Below are 23,413 nucleotides of genomic sequence, written 5' to 3' on the forward strand. Positions count from 1 at the left end.
GACGTAATTGTGATTATTAATAGGTTTTTTCCTTTCTAACTTTTTATTTCATTAAAACTTTATGAAATGAATATTGTAACTTTTGAAAATAAATGCTCTTTTTAATTATTAGATGTAAAAAGTGGCTCATCAACTGTCGTAGGAAAGTACTAGACAACACACCTTTTGAATTTTTAACCAAATATTTTATTTGTGCAGCAATCATTTTGAAGACACAATGTATTATCCTACAAATAATGGTGGAAAACGTCTCTTACAATCAGCTATTCCTACTATTTTCAATATACCAAATCCTCCTCCATTTGTTGGTCGCAAGAGGAAACCACCAGTAAAAAAAGTCCTAGTAAAAAAACGTGATGTTTATTTACCAGTCTAGTAAAAGTCCTAGTAAAAAAACGTGATGTTTATTTACCTGTTAATTCAGATAATATTTCAGAGAACAAATTGCCTTTGAGTAAACGAGTCAATAAAAGAAAACATTGGTCAATTAGTGGCAAGATTTTGGCATTGCGACTTCTATTTCATAGTCCTCAAACTTTTAATGTCTTACGAACAATATTCTGTTTACCAAGTAAAACTTGTTTACTACTGTTTTTGTCTCGTGTATTCGCAGATCTTCAAACAGGGTTTTCTCCTCAATTATTTTCTCTTTTAAAGTTACGGGCTGAGGCAATGAAACCATATGATTGTAATATCAGTCTTGCCATGGATGAGATGTCATTAAAGCAGCATTTAGAATATTTTTTCAATATATTTCTATGTAATTAAATGTATATTAAAAAGTTTTATGTTTTACGAGTGTATGTTATACAAAAAATAATTAAAAAGATTTTAAACTTGTTCTCTTTTCCCCATCATTTCATTCTTACTGAAACATCTTAAAATTAATCTATAAAAAATTTAAATATCTAACAACAGAGTTAATCCATAAAAAAAAAAACATTTTTTAAGTTGCGGAGAAGGTCCGGAAGGACATCCCAGAGTGCAATTTTCATCAATTAACAGGAGTTTCGCTAAGTGGATAGGCTTTGATACAGAGCACCAAAATTTGAATACAACAATTATTGTATTCAACACTGACCCTAACCTTTTTTTTTATTTTATCATTTTATTTTATTTTTTTTTTATTATAGTTATATAAAAAAATGCTAGGGTTAGTGTTGAGACAAGTAAAGACAAGGAGTTTGTCACATGCTTTCCGGATGCATGGTGTGGAGTAGGAAATATTTGAGGCAATAAAAAAACATATTGCCTTTATTGAATTTTTTGGCCGTTCTATAATTTACTTAGAAAGCAAAACATTCTATGAAATAAATAAAACATAGCATGAATTAAAAAAAAACAACATAACAAATTTCGATTTTGTTGTTGTTATAATCCTAAAAGACATAATTGAAATACACCATTTTTTATTGGCTTATACGTATTTATCAATAGCCGTTTAAATCATTAGGAAGACTACCGGCATAGTATCTGAAATAATGCATCTATTGAATATTTCAATCTTTTTGATATTCGCCGTCCACCTGTTAAGTTTCTCAAAATTATATCCTTTGTTTTCTTCATAAATTGTCGTTTAGAACGACAAAGCTTGCAAGCTTTGCAAGCCGTTTGGCATGCCAGACGGCTCTAATACGCGTAAGTCACTTTCATTGATAGAAAAAGACGCTATCGCTACGTACATGCCAAGTGGAAACATCAATGTACGAAAAGGTTTTATGCTGTTATTGTTTAGCCTTTACACAATGCCAGGTAACTTTTCATACTTTGATTTTAATATAAAAAGTTAAAAAAAAAATGAAGTTAGTTTAAAAAGGAGCGCTAAAAAGTGTCCAATATTATATAATGGGAGAAATAAAACGCTGTGACTTTTATCCCGCTTTGAACACAAATGTGTTCAAGGCTATTCTTTCAAGGAAAAAGTAATTAAAAGAGCTTAAATCAGCAATAAAAACTTTCAAAAATGCTTTTTCTGAAGTATCTATTGATTTTTAACCGGAGTTTTGCTAAAAAAAACTCTTTTCACTGCAGGAAAATTTTTTATATTCACGCCAACATGAGTAAAAAAGTAGGAAAGGTATCACCTAGTGATGTAAAAAGTGGAAAAGCTTCCGTTCAAATTATATCTCCTTTGTGTGCAACTGCTGGTATTGTTTACTTCTTTGATTGTACATACTTTCTAATTAAAAACTAATTATTCAAAGTGATAAAAACAGTTATTGACATATGTATCATCTAGTCGTTTGATTATGTAATAAACTTACTCATTTCTGTTTTATCACACTCAATTTATATAATTGTACATATTTTGATAAATGAAAATGCTCTGAATCATTTTATTTTACATTTTAATCTTTTTTGTTTGTTAATTTTGTTGTTATATAGCTTACAAACAATATATATTGTTATATATAAAACTTTTATTTAAATGATATATATATATATATATATATATATATATATATATATATATATATATATATATATATATATATATATATATATATATATATATATATATATATATATATATATATATATATATATATTAGGGTGGTTCAAAAATAGGTCATGTCAAAAATTTGAAAAGCCCTAGCTTATGATCTGCCTTGACCCCAAAATAGTACTTAAAATTTTTTAAAAAAATTTTTTTGATCATCAGAAAGGTCCCCACAAAGGGCAAAAGGGTCAATTTTTGCCCCGTTTTAAGAAAAACTTTATCCCGCTTGTGGGACCCTTAAATTTTAACCAATTTAAAAAAAAAAATTATCCAATAACATGAGTTATTCAACTTAAGTTTAAGGGGCTCTTTTCATAAATATTTTTTAAAATAACTTTCAGAAGAATGATAAAACATTGAAAATCATCAAAACATAAAATGTTTTTTTTAAAAAAGTAAGTATTTGTTTGAATACAATAAAAAAAAAACTTTACCAATACAAAACAAAAACCAAACATTTACAAGTGTTTCAAAAATAAAATGGATCAAAAAGTAGATATTAAATACTATTGAGTGCAGCTTTGGCTTGATCCAACTTTTTTCTACCATTTCGATTTCGCTTGTACACATGAGTAAAAAGAAACGTATATTGTCTTTTCTCTTCTGAATGTGCTTTATTAACAAGTTGTTGAACTAATTTGACTGTTCTTTCTGAACAATCATTCACAACATCAAGATTCATGATGGCTGTTTCAAATTCTTGATAGAAATCATTTAAAATCCAATACTCTGCAGGAAGCTTCATCCATTGAACCTCAGCTTTTCCATGACCAAGCATGTCAAATATAAGCCAGGACTTCTCTGTAACTAGTGGAACTAAACTGGGAGGCTCATCCTGTGAAAAGTTTAAGTTCTTCAGAATGTCTTTATCCAACGCCTGTCTTTCTAAGGAATACTCCTCTATAGAGGGTCGTTTTAGACCAAATAGTCTCTTAGCCATGTTGCTACGTTCTTTACATTTCTGATCTGCAATTGCTATAATAACTAAATATGGGTCAAGGTACCAAGTATGTCGCATAATGGATTTAGAAACAGCTTGAGCTCCAGCTTTATTCAATTCCTCAAACCTTTTCATCTGCCAGTATGCTTTCATATCCTAATAGTTAAGGGTTAGATTTTTCAATGTTTAATTTAAAAATAAATAATATACCTACTTTTTGTATTTATTCAAAATTATATCTTTATTTTAAAACAATTATTCAGACCGTGTACCTGCGTTGGAGCAGCTGAACTTAGCTCTGCTCTAAGAAACCATTCAGTGTAAAAAATTGAAAGAAACTTTGTCATTTCAGTGATTTCATCCTTGCTCTCTTCATTGATTTCAGGGATTTTTTCCATAAGTAGAAACAGTTTTAGGTAAAATAAACTTTTACCCATGAATCTGGCATGATGAACAGCTCCAGGATTGTGAAGTTTAAACCTGTCGGTGTGTGACAGTACCATCAATGTAAGTTTCAATTCTTGATAATCTTTACGAAACTTTCCATCCTAAACAAATTTTTTTTCCTAAGTTATAATAACTTAAATTACTTACTACAAATTTGTAAAACTGGAAAATTATATGTGAAGTACTACTTTACTATACTATTTTTTGGAAATAAGAAGAGATAATTTGATTTTAAACTAATTTATAAAGCTATTATTACTCACCTTCTTAAAAAATTTAGTGCTAATTATATATCTGCAAAATTGAATAGCACTCAACCTTTGTTCATTAATCCAGGAATCAACAGGAGTTGATAATCTTTTTAAATCTTGATTTTCAGTATCTAGATCATTCCAATGGTTTTTAAGAAGTTTAAATAATTTATTTTCTGGTCCTGAAGTATGACTACTTGGATAAAGCTCCCAAAAATGGGTAACATGATGCTCAAAAATATGGTGTCGACATGCAGTTAATAACATAGGGCGCTGTAAGTGCACAATGATTCTGCTAAAAGCTCCTTTTGCTTTACCTGTGTTGGTGCTAGTGGTATCAAAGCAAAGACACTGAACTTTATCCTCTAATCCAAAGTTAGAAATAAGTTCTTCTATAGCTTCTTTTTTGGTGTTCTCCAGAACCTGAGTCGATTACTGGAATTCCAAGTAACTCGGTTTGTCCTTTAATCCTAGCAAGAACAGCTAACCTATCTTTTGAAAACTGTTTTCCTTCAGTAAGTTCTTTCACAATTTTTCCATCAAAATGAATTGTTATCAGAGAATTTGAAGATTTAGAAATGCTTTTTATATGGTCTCTGATTTCATTTGCACCCATTACCACAGCATTCTCTGCTGCTCTGTATGATGAAGATTTAGAGCATACAAACTGCTGTGTGAGCAGTACGGTGCAGGATATCCTTTGGTAGGTTGACAGAAATTGTAGGATCAATATATGACTCAATTTCAAATTCACTATCACTTGAATTGCTTTTATTGGTATTAAAAGAACTTAATGAATTTTCAGAATCAGTATCTGATACATTGTTTAATTTATTATAACTACATTTAGATTTATACTTTCTTTTTAATGAATATTGAAATCTCTTATCCAATCCTCCTAACTTTCCTTTCCTTTCCTCTAATTGGTCTTTAAGAAAAGCTATGTCTTCCTCTTTGTCATTTTGGTTTCTCAACCTATCTTTTCTTATTTTTTCAATCATATTTAGTGGGTTTTCTCTGATCCAGAAAACCTTTTTCATATTTTCTTTAAAGTTCTTTCTTTTTTTTAACTTCAGCAGCGTTGTTTCTTTTGCTTAGGCTTTTCAGCTTCATCCAGTCTTGCACCATTTTTGTGACCTTGATCCTATAAAATGAAATTTTTATTATTAAATGCTTATAAAAACTTAAAAATATATTTTAGTGTTTTGATGAGGTTATACAGTTTGATCTATCATTACCTTAGCTTCTGAGTTGTAATTACTTCAAATCCACCACGTGTCCATGGAACTACAAGTTTAGATATTATGCAGCAATGTAACTGACTGGTAGGACAATTTGGTGAGAATGATCCACTTTTGTTTGGACATCCTACAATAAAACTCAGTTTAACTTCAGGTTTAGACTTTCTCAGAAAGTTGTAGTATTGAAGAATTTCTTGTGTAGTAGCAAATTTGTTGTTAGGAATAGTACAATTTATTTTTCCCACTAAAAAAGTATCATCATTTCTTTCAATTTTCTTTTTGGATGGCATCATATAAATTATTATTATTTTATGTTAGTCTAGAATTAAATGTTTACATATAAGTATGTTAGATGAAATAATAAGATTATATTTTAATTTTGAAAATGAAATATTTTTTTTTTATTTTATTTAAAATCTTTTTTATTCTTTATTCAAAACAAAAATTGTTCAGCAAAAAAAGTTATGTTTTCAAATATTAAATTATACAAAAAAATTGAAATGTAAGATATTTTGAAAATACCCACTAAAAACCCGCTTTTTGCTGAAAAAATGAAATTCTTTAAATGTTTATTTTTGAAAAGAGCCCCTTAAACATAAGTTGTATAGCTATTCACGAAAGTTTAAACGGTTGCAGAATTTTTATCAAGTATGTTTGGTTTTTGTTTAATAAAGAAAAACTGTAAAATGATATCGACTTAATTTTTTTTATTTGTTAAAGAGAAAGTAATTAGCTTTAAAATGAATATGAACATGTTATAAAAATTTTAATATTTAGTTAGAAAAAAGCTATTACAAAAAATCTTATAGGAAAAATAAGAAGCACAAAAGTTTAAACGAATTGCAACATTCGAACAAAAAAAGAAAAAAAAAAGCGAAATTAATATTTGAAGTGTCCTCCTTTGTTTTTATTGCAAAGATAAACTCGTTTATGCTTTGGTTCAACTAATTTCATGCACATCACGCGAGGTACCTTCAGCCAGTACTCATTCAAAAGTTGCTTTAAATGCTGAGTTGATTGAATTTCATGGTATGTCAGTTGATTGTCGATCCAAGACCAAATATTTTCGATTGGGTTGAGATCTGGTGATCTAGGGCACCAGGGCATCACATTGAACTTTTTTTTCAAAAAATACTCTTTGATTGAGTGTGCTGTATGAGCTGAAGCCCCGTCTTGTTGAAAGATGAATTGCTTGCTTCTGCCATACAAGTGTCTGATTGATGGAACTAAACACGTTTCCAATGTGTTCTTGTAGGTGTATTGATTAATTCGGCCTTCATACAGCTCACAGAAGCCTATACCTTTGTGAGAACAACATCCCCAGATGTCAACCAAACTTCCACCGCCTTGTCGACGATGTTGCAAAAACCTGTCTGAATATTTCTCAGTTGCAAATCTTTTGACATAGATTCTTCCCTTGAGGTTTACAACTTGAAAAGTTAGCTTCGTCACTCCAAATAACTTTTGCCCACTGTTCTACAGACCAGTCCAGCCTTTCTTTGGACCACACTCGTCGTTTACGTTTATCCGTGATTGAAAGAATAGGTTTTTTAGCAGATATGTACGTTCCAATACCTTTGTCCGTCAATGTTCGTCTCACGAGCTCTCTGCTAACTTTTGGATTGTTTTTTGACTCATTGAAGATTTGTGCTAGCTTTTTGTAGCTGAGTCTGGGGTTTTCTCTGCTCATTCTGAATATACCATTATTGTCACGGTTGCTGAGTTTGGATGGTCTCCCAGTACGCGGCATGTCGGAGACGTCCTTGGTAAGTTCCCAGGTTTTGATGGTTTTTCTAACGCAATATTCAGAAATGTTAAGTATTTTGCCTATTTGAACGTTTGTATAATTTTTTGTCCGCGCCATACCAATAACTTGCCATTTGATGTCACTAGAAACTGATTTTCGACCCATTTTCACGCAATTGAAATTAATTTGAAATTCACAATATTTTAAGTTGATTTTGAATGAATTAAAAGCTGCCTGATGATGTTGTGATGAATTTTTTGATTGAAAAACTACTCAATTATTTGCTAATTAACTGATACATTCGCTGCGAAAAAAAATTTCGCAGCGGATTTAATTAGCAAATAATTAGCAAATAATTGATCCTAAATAAAATCGTTTAAACTTTTGTGAAACCTCTTAATTTGTATCACCTACCTTTTAATGAAATTTCTGAGTAAACGGTAATGAGTCAAAGCCTACTTTTTTTAATTCTATTAACAAATAACCTATTTACCAAATTGGAAAAATAATTATTTTGATATCTATTTCCGTTAGATTTTTATTCAAGAAAAACCGAAGATTAGATTTGAAAATTTTGCAATCGTTTAAACTTTCGTGAATAGCTGTATAACTCATTACCATGTTATTGGATATTTTTTTTTTAATGGTTGAAGTTTAAGGGTCCCACAAGCGGGGTAAAGTTTTCCTTAAAATGGGGCAAAAATTGACCCTTTTCTCCTCTGTGGGAACCTTTCCAATGATCAAAAAAATTTTTGTAAAAAATTTTAAGTACTATTTTGGGATCAAGGCAGATCACAAGCTAGGGCACTTTTCAAATTTTTGACATGACCTATTTTTGAATAACCTTAATATATATATATATATATAGAGAGAGAGAGAGAGAGAGAGAGAGAGAGAGAGAGAGAGAGAGAGAGAGAGAGAGAGAGAGAGAGAGAGAGAGAGAGAGAGAGAGAGAGAGAGAGAGAGAGAGAGAGAGAGAGAGAGAGAGAGAGAGAGAGAGAGAGAGAGAGAGAGAGAGACAAAAGTAGTCAAAAAAATTTAAAGTTTAAATGTTTAACAATATTTGCTTTAAATTAAACTTTAATTTTAAAAAAGATTCAAAAGTATTGCAAAGACCAATGCCATATAAACTTTGGAAAAACAGTCTAAAAATCTAATATCTTAAAGCTATATAAAATAAGCAGTTTAAACAAAAATGTGTGTATGTGTGTCCATATATATAAATATATATATAAAACCAAATCACAAATAAATGTTTGTCTCACATCAAGTGAACATTCAAAGTAATGAGTAATGTTGAGAAAAAACCTTTTATGAAGTGTATGAAAAACAAAGCTTTTTAAGGGAGTTATTCTTTGTTCTTAGTTTGAAAGACATTTCTCTTTTAACAACCAACAAAAGCAATAACCAAAACAAGTAGGCAAGTATGTTCAATGAAATCATTTCCCTTCTGAAACAGCTTCCTTAATGTATAAAAATTATTAAATCATGTATTTTGAGAGATGTATACAATCATTTTCCTTTTTTTTTCAAAGTACTATTTAAGTATAAATATGTAAAAAGTATATTCATTCAGTTGTTTATAATTCAAAAAATCATTTCTAGGTCACTGCATTTCATCAAATGATGATTTCCCCATAAAGTTTACAAGTGAGCAGTTAAAGGCAAAATTAACCCCTGAACAATACGGAGTTACACAAAAGTCTGGAACTGAAAGGTAGTATAAAATAAAAAATAATAGGCTAATATTATTTTTTTCATCATACTTTTTTTGTCTGAATAAAAATTATCTTGATTTTTGTCAATTAAAATTTAATAAAAGCCTTTTTTTTTTACTTTTCAGAGCATTTACAGGTAAATATTGGGACAATCACCGAAACGGTATTTACAAATGTGTAGTTTGTGAACAAGATTTGTTCCACTCTGATACTAAGTTTGATAGTGGATCAGGCTGGCCTTCATTTAATGATGTTTTAGAGAAAGGAAAAGTCAAGTTACTCACTGATACTACTCTGTTTATGACCAGAGTGGAGGTTTTATGTGCCCAGGTTTTTTATATTTTTTATATTTTGTTTTTAAATTTTTTTTTATTGATAATTTAACATATTATGCTTTAATCTCTTTCTTATAAAATTAATAATATTGATAATTACATTTTTTTTAGTGCGGTGCTCATTTGGGCCATGTATTTGATGATGGACCAGCTCCCACTGGGAAGCGTTATTGCATAAACTCTGCTTCACTTAACTTTGAAGGTGTTTTTTTTATTTTAAATTAAATCTTTATAAATGGACTTAAATTTATTATTACATTTATGGGTGCTGTATGCACCATATCTTGTTTGTTTTAGATTTAGCAGATCATAATGTAATGAAACCTAAATCTGCCTAGGTTTTAAAAAAGTTTATGGAGTATAAAAAAATCAGCAAAGGAATAATCAAATTGCAATTTTGAGTTTAATAATTTTATAAATCAAATTTTTAAATAACTATAAGCTTTAAAGCTGAATTTTTGTTATGTTTTCAGTCACTGACTACTTTAAAAAAACAAACAAAGTTATATCAGAATAGAGCACAATGCACCATCAGCTAACACACTTTTATTCAAGAATATGAATAAGAGTGTGTTAGCTTTTACCTTCTGTTATAATAACCCAAAATTTTTTTAAAATGTAAATATTTTAAAAAAATATTGGGTTATTATAACAGAATGTAAAAGAAATTTTGAAATTCAAAAGTGCTATAAATATTTTATAATCATAAGGTGGTATGAGAAATACTCACAAATAAAAGGGGGATTTTATCTATAAAAGAAAGTGTTCAATTACTGGTAAGTGTGATATGTTAAGATACTTATATTACTGGTATGTAATGTAAATGTCTTCATTACTATAATTTAAGATACACTTATCCTTGATGGAGTAACTGCAAGTTTTTATTGGAATGGTAAGCAGGTTTTTGGAAAAATTCAAGTTTGTTTCAACCTAATACAGAAGAATTTTAGAAAATTTTTCTCATAAGATTTAAAATATTTTTTTATTTATTTTATTATTTATAAGAAACTAATGAGAATTTTTAAAGGCTCAAGCTTTTCAATTTATTAAGATATAGCCCCACTAAAGCTATTTATATTTAAAAAAGAATTAACCTACCCATCTCCCCTTCTTCTACTATTTAACATCAGTTAATAGTTGGGAGAGAAGGGAAAAAAACACTTAAAGCTTATTTTAGAAGTTATTGTTCTGTCTGCATTATGTTGCTAAGATTTGTACTATTTTTTAACATTATAGAAAAAAAAGAAGAATTGTGAAACTCGAATTGGCTCCAAGAATAATTTCCATTTTTGTATTTAAACATTTTATGTAAATATATAAGTAAAAAAGTCTATTTGTTTTCTTATTTTTCATGCTTATGTATCGATCGCACGACCGTAAACATTTTGTGTGTTTGTACTAAAAAAATTATCAGGTTAATGGGCAATTTTAAAGTTAAGCTTGTAATTTTTCCATTAATTCTATTCAATTATTTAGTAAAAAAAACTAAGATATTATAATAAGCTGGAGTGTAGATTTAGTCTTTTTAGATTTAAAACAGGTTTTTAAAAGATTAAAATGAAATAATTTCATAGTGAGTTGTAATTTTATCATTAAATTCCATATTTCTAATTTGTTTTTGGTAGAATGTTAATCCCATAGCTGAAAAGCTCTTTCTGGCTCTACTAATATTTTTTTGATTGATAGCAGAGGCTTGAAAGGTTCTTCAAGATTTTCAAGCCTAACTCTTGAAGAAATCAAGCAATTTCTTCTGTTAGAGACTCTTTTTTTTCATTTCCATAGTTTGGTCTGTTTTAGGTCCGGCCTTCAAAATCTTTCTGTGGGTACTGTAAGCTCATCATCTTTCTGTGGATACAGTTTTCGCAGAAGTAAAGATGTGATGTTATACTTTTCTATATTTCCTCTAAACTGCTCCTGTTTCTCATAAAGCAACTCGGGAGATTTCAAGTAATTTATTCAGTGCTCAAGATCGGGGTTTCATTGCTCTTAAAACTTTCTCTCCTAAAAAATTTTAAAATCCGAGTGATTTTAAAATTTTCCGGGAAAGCAAGGCTTATTGATGTGTCTTGATCTCTCAACTTCTTTGCTACAACTTCAGTAACTTTTTCTGCAAGTAAATATTTTTTGACAAATTTTCAACAGCCATTTCAATGGGAGCAAGAGCAGCACATAGCTCTTTAATTACTTTGATTACAAACTTCATTACTTTGATTACGAGCTTCATAAAATCTTTACAGCATTTTAAGAAGACTGCTCCATCGAGCTTTGCAATATAAAAACAGAAGTTCTCCTTCCCAAAGGATTAGATACTTTGAGGATGAAGATTGATTCACAGGGGATAACCTGAACACTTTGACAATTTTACGAAGCTGTAATTACTATACGAACCGCATCTGTTGTGGTTTGTAAAGCATATCACAAAGAAAGATGGATTTCATGTGCAAAATATAAGCAATGTGAATGGGACCTTACCATCAGTGATTACTGCTACAATGTTACTGTCTAAATCCAAATTGAAATTAGACCTAACTTATTATTAACTTACTAGACCTAATAATCTTGACCTAACGGATACAATAGGACCTACGGCTCCGAGGCTTACGGTTATATTGTTCCCAGATTATGATCACGTGATTTTTTGTTAAACGCTTTTCTTTGCATTAGTAGATAATGATAATGCGCAAAAAACTTATAGTCTGAAGGTGACATATCTTGAACAATGAAAAATCTTGGAGTTGGTCTAATAATGATTCTTTTGAAAAACAAAGCAGAACAAGGCTTTATTATTGTTTTGAGATTTTTTGTAATGATATGAACAATATTTGTGAAATAATTTTTTAACTTCTGCAGTAAATTTAAAAAAAGTTCATAATGTATGTAAATACTGCAATAGATTAAAAAAATTCATAATATATTTAAATAATTTTTCTTTTGGTAATAAGAAAACTTATTAAGCAGAGCAATGCACGTTAATTATTTGTGCGCGCTTCTTAAATATCATTTAGGATCCGTAAAGCTGCACAGGATATAAAATGTTCAAAAGTTATGAGTATGTGAACTTGATATTTCCCCCCTCCCCCTTCAATTATGAAGGTTGTAAAATTTATATGGCCGCCATTTTTAAACTTTAACAAAATTCCTAATAATATTTAAATTTTTCCTATTTTAAGATACTACAAAAAGTTTAGTTTTTAAAATTCCATCCATATTTGGGACAAAGAGATCCGAAGTTTTTGATTAGCATTGTTTCCTAACTACGTTGTTTTTGTTGAGCTTTTTTATTTTACAACAGTACAAATATTAAAAAATTTTAAGTTTGCTTCATATCTAGTTACTTGAACAAAAAACCTATTTCAATTTTTTTGAACGTTGACAAAATATCAAAACCATTACTGTACATATAAGAGTGGTTTCAAAAAATGTAAGCCATTTCTGGTGGACAATTTTTTCAAATATTTTCACTTGGATAAGTGTTCCCTCTGAAATATAAATGTTCATGGATTGGCAGTTTCAAAAATGCAAGTATTTTCTGGTAGAAAGTTTTTTTCATACATTTTTACTAAAGTGTATCATCTCTAGAAAAAGTCAAATTGAACTTACTATAGTTTTATAAATTTAGAAATACATTTCCATATAAAATTTCCTGAATATCTATATTTCTCATTTTATATAGCTTTATAAGAAATCTAAAATGTCTACGCATGTGATCATACCCAACAGTCCTTTATGGTAGCAACTATAATTTAAACTATAATAAAATGTCTACGCATGCGATTATATTTAGCAGGCCTTTATGGTAGCAACTCTTTAAACTAAAATAAGTAGAAATGTTTAAAATTTTTAAAAGCTGAAAAATTCAATGTCAATAACATCATCTGGATCATCGAATCGCATGTTCTTCATGCGGTTTTGTGAATCTCCTCATTTAAAAGTTGACATCTTCAAATTTCCCTTTCTCCAAATTCTGCAAATGAAGGTCTTAGTCACCGCAAGAAGCAAATTTCCAAATCAAATAAATTCTTTATAGCAATGAGATCCAATTAAAATGTTGCAATAACTTGCTTGTCTAGGATAAACTTTTGAGAATGTTATATTATGCTTTGTTTAAAATACCCATCTCAAATGTTTCATTGACTTAAAGAGATTGTACGCTATTTCTATTGTCTCCATTATTTACAGAACTCCGTCCATGTCTGAAGAAAATTCGGTTCCTACACATCAACGCTTGCGCTCAAAATAATTGATGATGATTAACGATTCGAGAACTGTTGGAATGAGGCTGGGAAATTTTGGTTCATACGCTTTATTTTCCAAACCTAGCCTAAACAGATTTTCACAATTTTTGGTCTCTAATTAGTGTCACATAAGGTGCAAACTTTGCTGATGACGAGAATCTTAAGGAATGGCTGTGATTTCTTCGCATCAAAACCAATTTAACTCCACAGCAATTAACACGCTACTTGTTAAATGGAAGAAAGTGTTTGCCTCCTTTGGCGATTAATTTGTTGATTATTGTGATTATGTATTTATATATTAACATTAAGCATTAGATATTCTTAAAAACCGAGAGAATTCTGTGTAATATGAAGTTAATAAGTTTTTTTAAAAACCGCAAGAACTTTTTTCCACACCCAATACAAAAAGATTTATTTTGCCAGCATGAGAAGACTTTTAATACTCTTACAGATTCATCATCTCACTTATGTGGCATTCGTAGCGCTACACCACTTACAAATCGCCTATGATTGGCTTAAAAATTGGAAAGCTAAAAACAGTTGACACGAAAACGGAGTGTATTCATGTTCTATAGGCTTGTGAAAAATGTGCTTACAATTGTCATTATTTGCTCAAATATAAATAGTGGCATTTTTGATTTTGATGGGAGCTAAAAAGTTAAATTAGGAGAAAAATTGCAAGTCTTACGATATTATTACTATTACTAAAAATCGTGACACTTCCTTATTAGTTATTCAGGCTGTAATTAGACCATTATTGAACGCAATAAAGTACTTAAAAAATTCCTATAGAACATGGGACTTTCACGTTAAACACTTAAGCTAAGCAGCCTTGTATTAAAACATGAAAATATCGAGCAGTTTTCTAAGGTGTTTGCGAGGCTTCGAACATTCTTTTAGGGAGAATCAAAAAATCAAAATTACTGTCTAAACGTAGTACAATAGAATTAAGAAAACTTAAGTGCATAATATTTAGTTTTTTTAAGTATTGCCTAAGTGCAAAAAAGAACTGCATTTGCGCACATCACAGTATTTAATGCATCTCTTTTTTGGAGATACTTGAACGAAATTTCTTTCAGTTTAAAATTGATATATCGTTGTGGCTATAATAGCTTTTCCAATCAAGAGTGGCTCAAATGAAAACCTAACAGAATGTCACAAAATTAAATTTTCCTGCCAGTGAGCCTGAAAAGTTGCGAAAGGAAAGTGTATTCATAACTTTTAAACATTATTGAAAGTTTTCTCTAAGCTGAAATGCATTTAATTTCAGATTAGCAACGATTCTTTAAAAAAAAATAAAAAAAGACTAATAAAAAGTCAGAAACTTTCTCCACTGTACCATCATCAGGTTATACCCTAACTGCCATCTAGTTACAAAAATTTAAAAATTAAGGGATTGTTAAAAGGAATGTTGAGATAATTAAATTTTTTTGTCCTTGCAAGATTGTTGATTTCCGTTAATATCTTATAATTTATCATAGTATTTATCAAGTGGTGGTACACCTTCTGATAAACCTTTCCGTTTTCTTGTTTCGGCAACAATGGTTGCTGCTTTTGTAACAGGATTCAAGGGGTCTTCTGCCATAAGTTGCCAATGGTCAAAAACACATTGAGGGAAAGCCTGCCCTTGGGTCTTAGATCTCAAATCAGCAGTAAATCCTGAAAATATGAACCAAAAAATGTTATTATCAAATAGTAACAATAAACCTCATTAAAAAAAAAAAAAAAATTTTCCCTACCAAATGACTCATTGACAGGTAAGAAGGCCTTCACATGCACCATTGGAGTACCTGCTACTTGATTTTCTTCAAAAATGTGACCTCTTCGTTTATTTAACACTGAATAAATACCACCAGTAGCATCTTGAGGACACTGAATTTCAACAAGATACACAGGCTCTAAAAGACGGGGTTGAGCTGTAAGCATACAGGCATAGAGACAGCGACGAGTAGTAGGCATAATTTGACCAGCACCACGATGTATAGCATCAGCATGAAGTGTAACATCATGTAAGTTAAATCTACAACCACGAACATTTTCATCACACAAAACACCTTCTTTTGTGGCCCATTGAAAACCTCCAACAACTGAATCTTTTATTTCATTTAGATACTGAACACCTTTGGAGACATCAATCATAAGATTTGGTCCTGTTCCTTCAGGTCCAAAGCACCATATTTTCCTTGCTTCTGTTGCATCATATTCATACTTCTCAACCAGGTATCTAAAAACAAACAAATTTAAGCCAAAATAATAGAAGAAATGTTACAAATTATAGCTTTTAAAACTTTGAATACCTTGCTCTTATTTTAAAGTCTTGTCGAGGTGCAACTTCTCCGTTATCAATATCCTCAGCAAGACCATCAGGCATATTAACAGCAGTCATAAAAAGCCTATTGTGCTTGTTTGGAGACTTAGATAAGCATGTCATACTTGAAACTTCAGAAACTGTTTCACGATAAGATACTACAGGGTCAGATTTTTTTAATGGTATACCAGCATGATCTTCTTCAAGATCCTAAAAACATGAATGTTTTGCATAGTTTGTTCATTTAACAAAAAAAGTTATTAAAAGCAAAAAATAAAAGAAGCAAACCTTTAAGCAGATCTCTAGATGAAGCTCTCCAGCACCAGCAACAATATGTTCACCAGATTCTTCAGTTATACATAAAACCATAGGATCTGACTTAGCCAAGCGTTTCAAACCTTCTACTAGTTTAGGCAGATGCTGAGGATCTTTTGGCTCAACAGCAACACGGACAACTGGTGAAACTGAAAACTTCATTTGTTTCATATTATGAGCATTCTCAAAAGTAGTTAGAGTTCCAGTTTTAACTAAAAATTGATCAACCCCAACTAAACCACAAATGTTACCACATGGAACATCCTCAATAGGCTCTGTGTAACGACCCATCATCAAAATTGTTCTATAAGAGATATATTTAGCAAACTGTTTTTCATGCATCATAACAACCAGCTTATACTCATTAAGTTAATAATAACGTTTAAATACAATACCTTTGAATAGATTTATTGTATAAGTCTTCTTTTTTACCAGGTGCATAATTAGGTCCCATAATCCTAACTTTTTGTCCAGTGCAACATTTACCAGAGAAAACACGTCCAAAAGCATAAAAGCGACCTTTATCTGAAGATGGAACCATTTTAGAAACATACATCATTAAAGGAGCATTTGGATCACAGTTTTTGATACCAAGGAAAGCTTCATCATCATGAGGTCCTTCATACAATAACTCTGCTCTGTATCTCTGAGCAACTACTGGTGATGGTAAATGTATAGTAATTAATTGAAGCATAGTGTCACCAGCTGGAAGCCATTTCTGCATAACTCTTTTTATAAGCTGTTTTCCTTCTAATTCTTTCTCCTCACCAGTCAACCTAATTTCAAGTTTATCCAACAGTTTTTCGTACTGCTCTTTCTTGAAATTCATTACAGAATCAAACATCTGAAAGAGAAAACAAGGTAATTAATAAAGGTTTCTTTAAGTAGGTTTTAAAGCATTTCTCTAAACATTTACAAACTAAAATTCACCTTGAAGATCGGATCTAACACAAACATATTAAATCCACGTGTATAACCTTCACCGCCTGTTTTGTTCCACTTCTTATCTTTTGCTGAAGGATTAAAATACTGATCTCCCCACAAACGTTTCATCAACTTAATTGGCTCAATTTTGAATTTTGATGCATAAATTTCAGCAAACTGCTTTAAAGAGAATGCCCACCCATGAAGCCCAGAACCAAAGCCAACCGTTCCAATGCAAGGATCAACCTGAGAAAAACAACATTTAATAATGGCAATAAATTAAATCTTATGCCTACAATTACAAATTATTTAAATAGAAAATGAACAAACTAACCATGATGTTTCCCATAGGACCATCTTCAGAGGCATATGTAGCAATGATAACATTAATGCTTTCAATAATTCTCTGAAAAGTTTGATATAAGTCTTCTTGTTCTAATTGCAATTCCAGCAAAGCACGATCCATTTTGTTCATGAACAAAACTGGCTTAATTCTTTCAGCAATTGCTTGACGTAGTACAGTTTCAGTTTGCACACACACACCTAGAAAAATGTTCTACTAAACAATATTTAAAACTTTTTTTTTTTGATTATCATTATCTGATTCATGAAAACTAATCAAATAGTCTTTCTTTCAAAAACATACCACTAATACAATCAACTACAACCAATGCACCATCAGTAACACGAAGAGCAGCAGTAACTTCAGATGAAAAATCGACATGTCCAGGTGAGTCAATTAAATTGATCAAAAATGCTTTACCATCAATATTTTTATCAACCAAAAATGCCATATCAGCATCAGTCAATTCATAATACATAGAAACAGCACTAAAAGAATGAGAAATAAATTACAGGATAATATAAATCATGAAAACTACACTAGTTAGAATATTTTTCTTTGGTCTTGAATATTAAATGTCTAATGGTTCTTACGTAGATTTAATGGTAATGCATCTTTCTTGCTCATCTTTGCGTGTGTCAGTGAATCTCATTTCACCAGCTTTTGCTTGAGCAATGATACCAGCTTTTGTAACCAAAGAGTCTGTGAGTGTGGATTTACCATGGTCAACATGAGCAATAACAGACATGTTTCTGATGTTGTGTTTTTTGTCCATGATCCCACGGATCTAAAGTATTGATTTTACAGATTTAAATGAAGTAGTAAAAAGTATTACATATATAATTTAATATTTATCATGTTAATAGTATTCTACATATGTAAGAACGAATTTTATTTTAAAAATTGACAATAATAGAGACTACAAAATAAAAAAATTAACAAAAAAGTAAATAAAAACAAATTACCTGGTCAATTGTGAAGTTCACCTAAAAAAAAAAAATTGATACAAGTTCGCCATAAAATTATAGCTACTGTAAATAATTATGACAAAATATTACAAACGTCGATTACTTGGGACAAATAACTTTAGTAATTAACATGTAAAATCATTTTTAGTTCCTTTTTATCTTTTTAGAAATTAATAATACTACTTTCACGTATCTTTTTAAATAAAAACACTAAAAACAGTTCAGATATTAGAAGATAGGAAAATGATGGTAATACTACATACCATTTTCTTTTATTAGATGGTAGGGATATCAGTGAGAATTCACGAACTTCGTAAATAGGTTCTATACGAACCTTTACTTCGAAAAGAGTATAATCGGCCGGTCGTGCTTTACCTCAGCTGGTTTTAATCATCGACGGCCTTGAAACACCGTTCAAGTTACGCAATTAGTATATTTTAACTCCTGATCGTTAAGTATCGGATATGAGCGACTTCCGACTTTATGAAACAAACTTTTTAATCTAATTACAAGTAAAATTTTTGAGATAACGAACTTTATAATTAGGAGTCGAATTTTTTCCTCATAAACTTGAAAAACTCGAGCTTTTTTAAAGAGGCCTACATTAAACAAAAACAAATTTAAGAAAATTAATCCAGATAAATTTAAGTAAATACTTTAGAGAAGTTGTATTTCAATTGAAATCTTAGCTATTGTTTCTCAAATTATTTAATAGGAAAGAATATATTTGGACATCTTTCCATTTATGAACTTTATCAAGATATTTTTTCGGCAAATAGATTTAATACGAGTGAATACATTAAAACACACAGAGATGTTTAATTAAAAAATTTTTCAGAAATACTTTGGGAAAATATTTTTGAACAGTAATTTAAATTCAATACAAAATACTTTGTCAAAAAAGTATTTTAAAATGCATACAAAATACTTTCTTTTTTTTTTAATTTATTTTAAATACTAATACAAAATACTTAGAAATGTATTTCAAAATACTTTCAAGTACTTTTGCTCAAACAATGGCTTATGTTCTTCAATAAGTGTACATACCTTGCAGGGAAAAAAATTATTAGTTCAGTATGGCATATATACAGTACTACAAGAGAATTACTCATATACAGATTAACAGGTTTTCGACAAAATGCTTGAAATGCTGCTCGACAAGCAGCAAACAATTCGAACCCAAATGAGGAGAGCTTGGTTAGGCGAGTTGAAAATAATCGTCGCAGAAATGAAAGAGATAGACTTAGGCGAGATGAGTCAATAATTAATTAATTATTAACAATCAAATTATAAAAAATAATTAATTGGTACTTTAATTTATTGAACTCACTGCTTTTAAAATTTTCTATAAGCCAAAACAATATGTTTAGCTATATATTAGCTATATAAATGCAATCTATTTATATCTCAATTTGATTTTTTATCTTAAATGTTTATAGTTTGGCTCCTTGAAGCATTTGTTATTTTGCTTTTTAATTAAAATATTTTAAATCTATTGTAATGTCTTTTAAATTAAACTAAAGTTTACTAAAAGCCAACATGAAATAACGTCATAAAACAACACCGAGAAGCTGCATCATGAAAGCAGTTTAAGTATGACGGCAGGTTACCGAAAAGTAGGTGAATTGTTTTCCAGTTTTTTTTTGTTTTTTTTCTGTCTACTTATCTATTATAATTTTTATTTTAGGTTTGTCATATGACGTATTAATGCAATATAAAAGATCAAAGTTTACATATTTTTTTAAAATTGTTATACACATGTTTTCCACATAACATAAGGCGACTTTAAGACGTACAGTTGTGGACAAAATAATAGTAGTGTGATTAAAATTAAGAAATTAATATTATTATCTTTCAACAGTTACTGAAAATGAAATTGTAATACTGGATTATTAATTAAATAGGTGTGAGATGATAAACTAATTAGTAGAAAATTTTAAATTTTTGCTTTTATTTATAATATTTATATGAGTATAAAAAACAGGTTGGACATAATAATAGTAGTATTAATTTATTTAATGTTATATTGCAAATAATTTATTTTATTAACAAAAAAATGATATAAATTTAATTAAACAATCGTAAAAAATTAATATTTAATCGCATGCCCCCGGTTTTTTATCACAGCTTTGCATCTATTCGGCATTGAGTTAATCAAATTTTGACAACGTTCTAAAGGAATGTTGTTCCAAGCATTCTGGACAACTTGCCATAACTCCTGCTAATTTTTTGGTTTTTGACTATAAACTGCCTCTTTAACATCCGTCCAAAGGTTTTCGATCGGATTGAGATCCGGTGACTGTGCAGGCCAATCCATAACTGCAACCCTATTCTCGATGAACCAACTTTTTACCCTGCGACTGGTATGCTTTGGGTCGTTGTCCTGCATATAAACCCATCTTAGGGGCATATGTTCTTCTGCATAGGGCAACATGGTATTTTGTAATATTTGAAGGTATATGTCTTGGTCCATAACACCATCAATCTTATAGATTGGCCCTACGCCATGATAAGAAAAACAACCCCAAATATTTATTTTTGCTCCGCCATGTTTTACAGTTTTTATGGTGTATTGCGGTTTGTATGCAGAGTTAGGTGGCCTCCTTACATACATCCTGCGTCCACTTGACCCAAATAAAACAATTTTGCTTTCATCAGACCACAAAATATTACGCCATTTTGAAACAGGCCAATCTGCATGCGTTTTTGCAAAATGTAATCTTGCTACCACATGCCTTTTTTTCAAAAGGGGAACTTTTCTTGGGCTTCTGGCGACTAACTTACTTTGTACTAACCGCCTACGTACTGTTCTCGAAGAAACGCTTAAATTTAAATCTTCTTTAATATGGCGGGAAGTTACAAAAGGATCGGCAACAGCAGCACGTTTTATCAATCTGTCTTCATGTTCAGTCGTTTTTTGTTTTCGGCCCCTTGTTTCGTCTACATTTTTCCATTTTAGAGCATTTCTAGTCATCATAGGAGAATAACTTAATGTTTCTTGAATAAATTTGTATGTTTTCCCTTCTTGTTTTAATTTAATAATTAGTTGTCTCTTTTCTGCACTACAATGCTTTGCACAACCCATAATTTCTATTTATAAAATAAATTTATATAATTATTTTATATACTTCATTAAATTAACACTAAAATTAATCTTACCTTTAATTAGTCTTACTAAAACCAAATAAACAAAAAGCTAATATAAATAAATTGGAAACAACAGATATGTTAATTTAACCTACAAATCTAGATATGTTCGTATATAAAATTCGGGACTTCCCTAAAGTAATTTGAACACTGTTACCAACATTTTTTACTCCCATTTCATTATTCAGTGTTTGTATTACTGTTATGCCTAAATTTATTAATTCATATTTAAATTTACATAAAATTATTATCACAAATCATTGTTTTACTAGCCACTACTATTATTTTGTCCACAACTGTATGTAACTTATCTTTAACACGTTCGCTGCCGAGCTATTTTAAACTGTGCGTTATATCTTTGCCGAGCCATAATGTCTGCAATTATTAATTTTTGCCGAGGCTGTTTTGCGTGGTTTCATTCTCATTGCCAAAGCTAGATATCAACATTCCAATAAAAAAAATATTTTTAATCTCAAAAAGTTTTATAATATTTTTTATTCTGAATATAACTGACAAAAAAAAAAAGCACTACGAGTATACTCGTAGTTTGGCAATGGAGAAGGAATTTTTTTCTCCAGTGCCGAAATTCTCGTAACACCGTAATGAGTATAACTCATTGCGGTGACTACACCTTTTCAAGATGTAATTGAAAACTTGAAAGTTGTAATTAAGAAACGTAAGATGTAATTGAGAAATACAACATGTAATTTAGTAATATGTAAATAAGTCGCAATATGTAATTTAGAACATGGAAGATGTTATTAAGAAACGAAAGATGTAATTTAGAAGATGAAAGTTATAATTGAGAAAAGTTTATAATATATATTTCAAATTACATATTACGATTTCTTATTTACATGTTGGGTTTCTCAATTGCATATTGCGATTTCTTATTTACATGTTGTGTTTCTTAATTACATATGCAACTTCTAAATTACATGTTGTATTTCTCAACTACATCTTACTTTTTTTAATTACAATTTTCAAGTTCTCAATTACATCTTGAAAAGGTGTAGTAATGTGGCTTATTTGATGCATTATTATTATAAATAGTGTTTTTGTACAAAAGCAAAACTGAAACAGGGAGACGTTATAAGCAGAAGCAGAGTGGGTGTAGTGGTTGCTAAATAGAACAAAAAAAGAGACGTGCTAATGATTAGCAACTTGCATTCGTTGCAAATGATTGAAGTGACAAACAGGAGAGGAGAGAAGAAAATGAAACCCAACATTATTAAAGATTACAATCAATGTATGTCAGAAGAAGTTACGGTGGAACAAATGGTATCATACTATGATTGCCTAAGAAAGACAATTAGATGTTATAAAAAAGTAGCACTTCATCTCTTTGGTTTTGTTTAATGCTTACTGTCTAAACAGCAAATATGGAGAAGATAACACAATTTCCTTGCTTAAGTTTAGAGATTTATTGAGTGAACATTTGAATGAATATGTGCCTAGAATCACCAGTAATAGTACTTGTCTTCAATACCACTACTTGTCTTCAATACCACCGAATGAAAAGAAAAAATTCCCAACCAAACCATGTCGAGTCTGCTCTAAAATAAAACATAAAGAAACACGATATGAATGTGCTGTTTGTGAAAATAGACCTCCGTTAAGTATTGACGAATGTTTCAGAATGTATCATTCAACAGAATAGGTTTACACTTGAATTTTCATGAAATAAAATTAAATCAATATCAATGTTTTATTTTTATCTGTTTTAAGCTATTTCTGTCTTTATCCGCATTTTTTGTTAGGTTCCCTCAAAAAATTCATCACAACATCATCAGGCAGCTTTTAATTCATTCAAAATCAACTTAAAATATTGTGAATTTCAAATTAATTTCAATTGCGTGAAAATGGGTCGAAAATCAGTTTCTAGTGACATCAAATGGCAAGTTATTGGTATGGCGCGGACAAAAAATTATACAAACGTTCAAATAGGCAAAATACTTAACATTTCTGAATATTGCGTTAGAAAAACCATCAAA

General features: G+C 30.0%; 2 protein-coding genes, 1 long non-coding RNA gene and 1 pseudogene across 7 annotated transcripts in view; 1 reads left to right on the forward strand and 3 right to left on the reverse strand.

The window, feature by feature from the left end:
* LOC149893156 (uncharacterized) overlaps positions 1–23,413 on the reverse strand; it is a 182,088-nt gene that overhangs the window by 90,249 nt on the left and 68,426 nt on the right. The window lies entirely within an intron of this gene.
* LOC145187443 (uncharacterized) lies at positions 1,501–10,512 on the forward strand. 4 transcript variants are annotated; one of them, XM_090068629.1, is made up of 5 exons: positions 1,501–1,752; positions 8,732–8,843; positions 8,970–9,174; positions 9,291–9,381; positions 10,027–10,512. In XM_090068629.1, exons 1-5 carry the CDS (start codon positions 1,617–1,619, stop codon positions 10,143–10,145), a joined length of 663 nt encoding a protein of 220 aa, XP_089924755.1. In that variant the 5' UTR covers positions 1,501–1,616; the 3' UTR covers positions 10,146–10,512. The 4 variants fall into 4 exon arrangements, with proteins under 4 accessions (XP_089924755.1, XP_089924763.1, XP_089924746.1 ...); XM_090068637.1 differs by having other exon boundaries at positions 1,505–1,752; positions 10,416–10,512; XM_090068620.1 differs by lacking the exon at positions 1,501–1,752 and adding an exon at positions 1,870–2,147.
* Positions 3,100–5,672, reverse strand: LOC149893161 (uncharacterized; annotated as a pseudogene). The gene is made up of 4 exons (XR_016445583.1): positions 5,377–5,672; positions 4,151–5,282; positions 3,713–3,988; positions 3,100–3,596 (listed from the first exon to the last, which is right to left on the reverse strand). The product of XR_016445583.1 is annotated as an uncharacterized LOC149893161 (transcript).
* On the reverse strand, positions 14,740–18,710 carry LOC145187880 (translation elongation factor 2-like). Its single transcript, XM_080064397.2, has 11 exons — positions 18,536–18,710; positions 18,270–18,290; positions 17,898–18,091; positions 17,608–17,792; positions 17,296–17,504; positions 16,968–17,207; positions 16,433–16,881; positions 16,011–16,341; positions 15,712–15,932; positions 15,154–15,638; positions 14,740–15,073 (listed from the first exon to the last, which is right to left on the reverse strand). Exons 1-11 carry the CDS (start codon positions 18,536–18,538, stop codon positions 14,880–14,882), a joined length of 2,532 nt encoding a protein of 843 aa, XP_079920523.2. The 5' UTR covers positions 18,539–18,710; the 3' UTR covers positions 14,740–14,879.

Source organism: Hydra viridissima, unplaced genomic scaffold, assembly GCF_058129835.1.
Source record: "Hydra viridissima isolate aposymbiotic clone 2 unplaced genomic scaffold, HvirCarnegie_v1 scaffold_1, whole genome shotgun sequence".
NCBI lineage: Eukaryota > Metazoa > Cnidaria > Hydrozoa > Anthoathecata > Hydridae > Hydra > Hydra viridissima.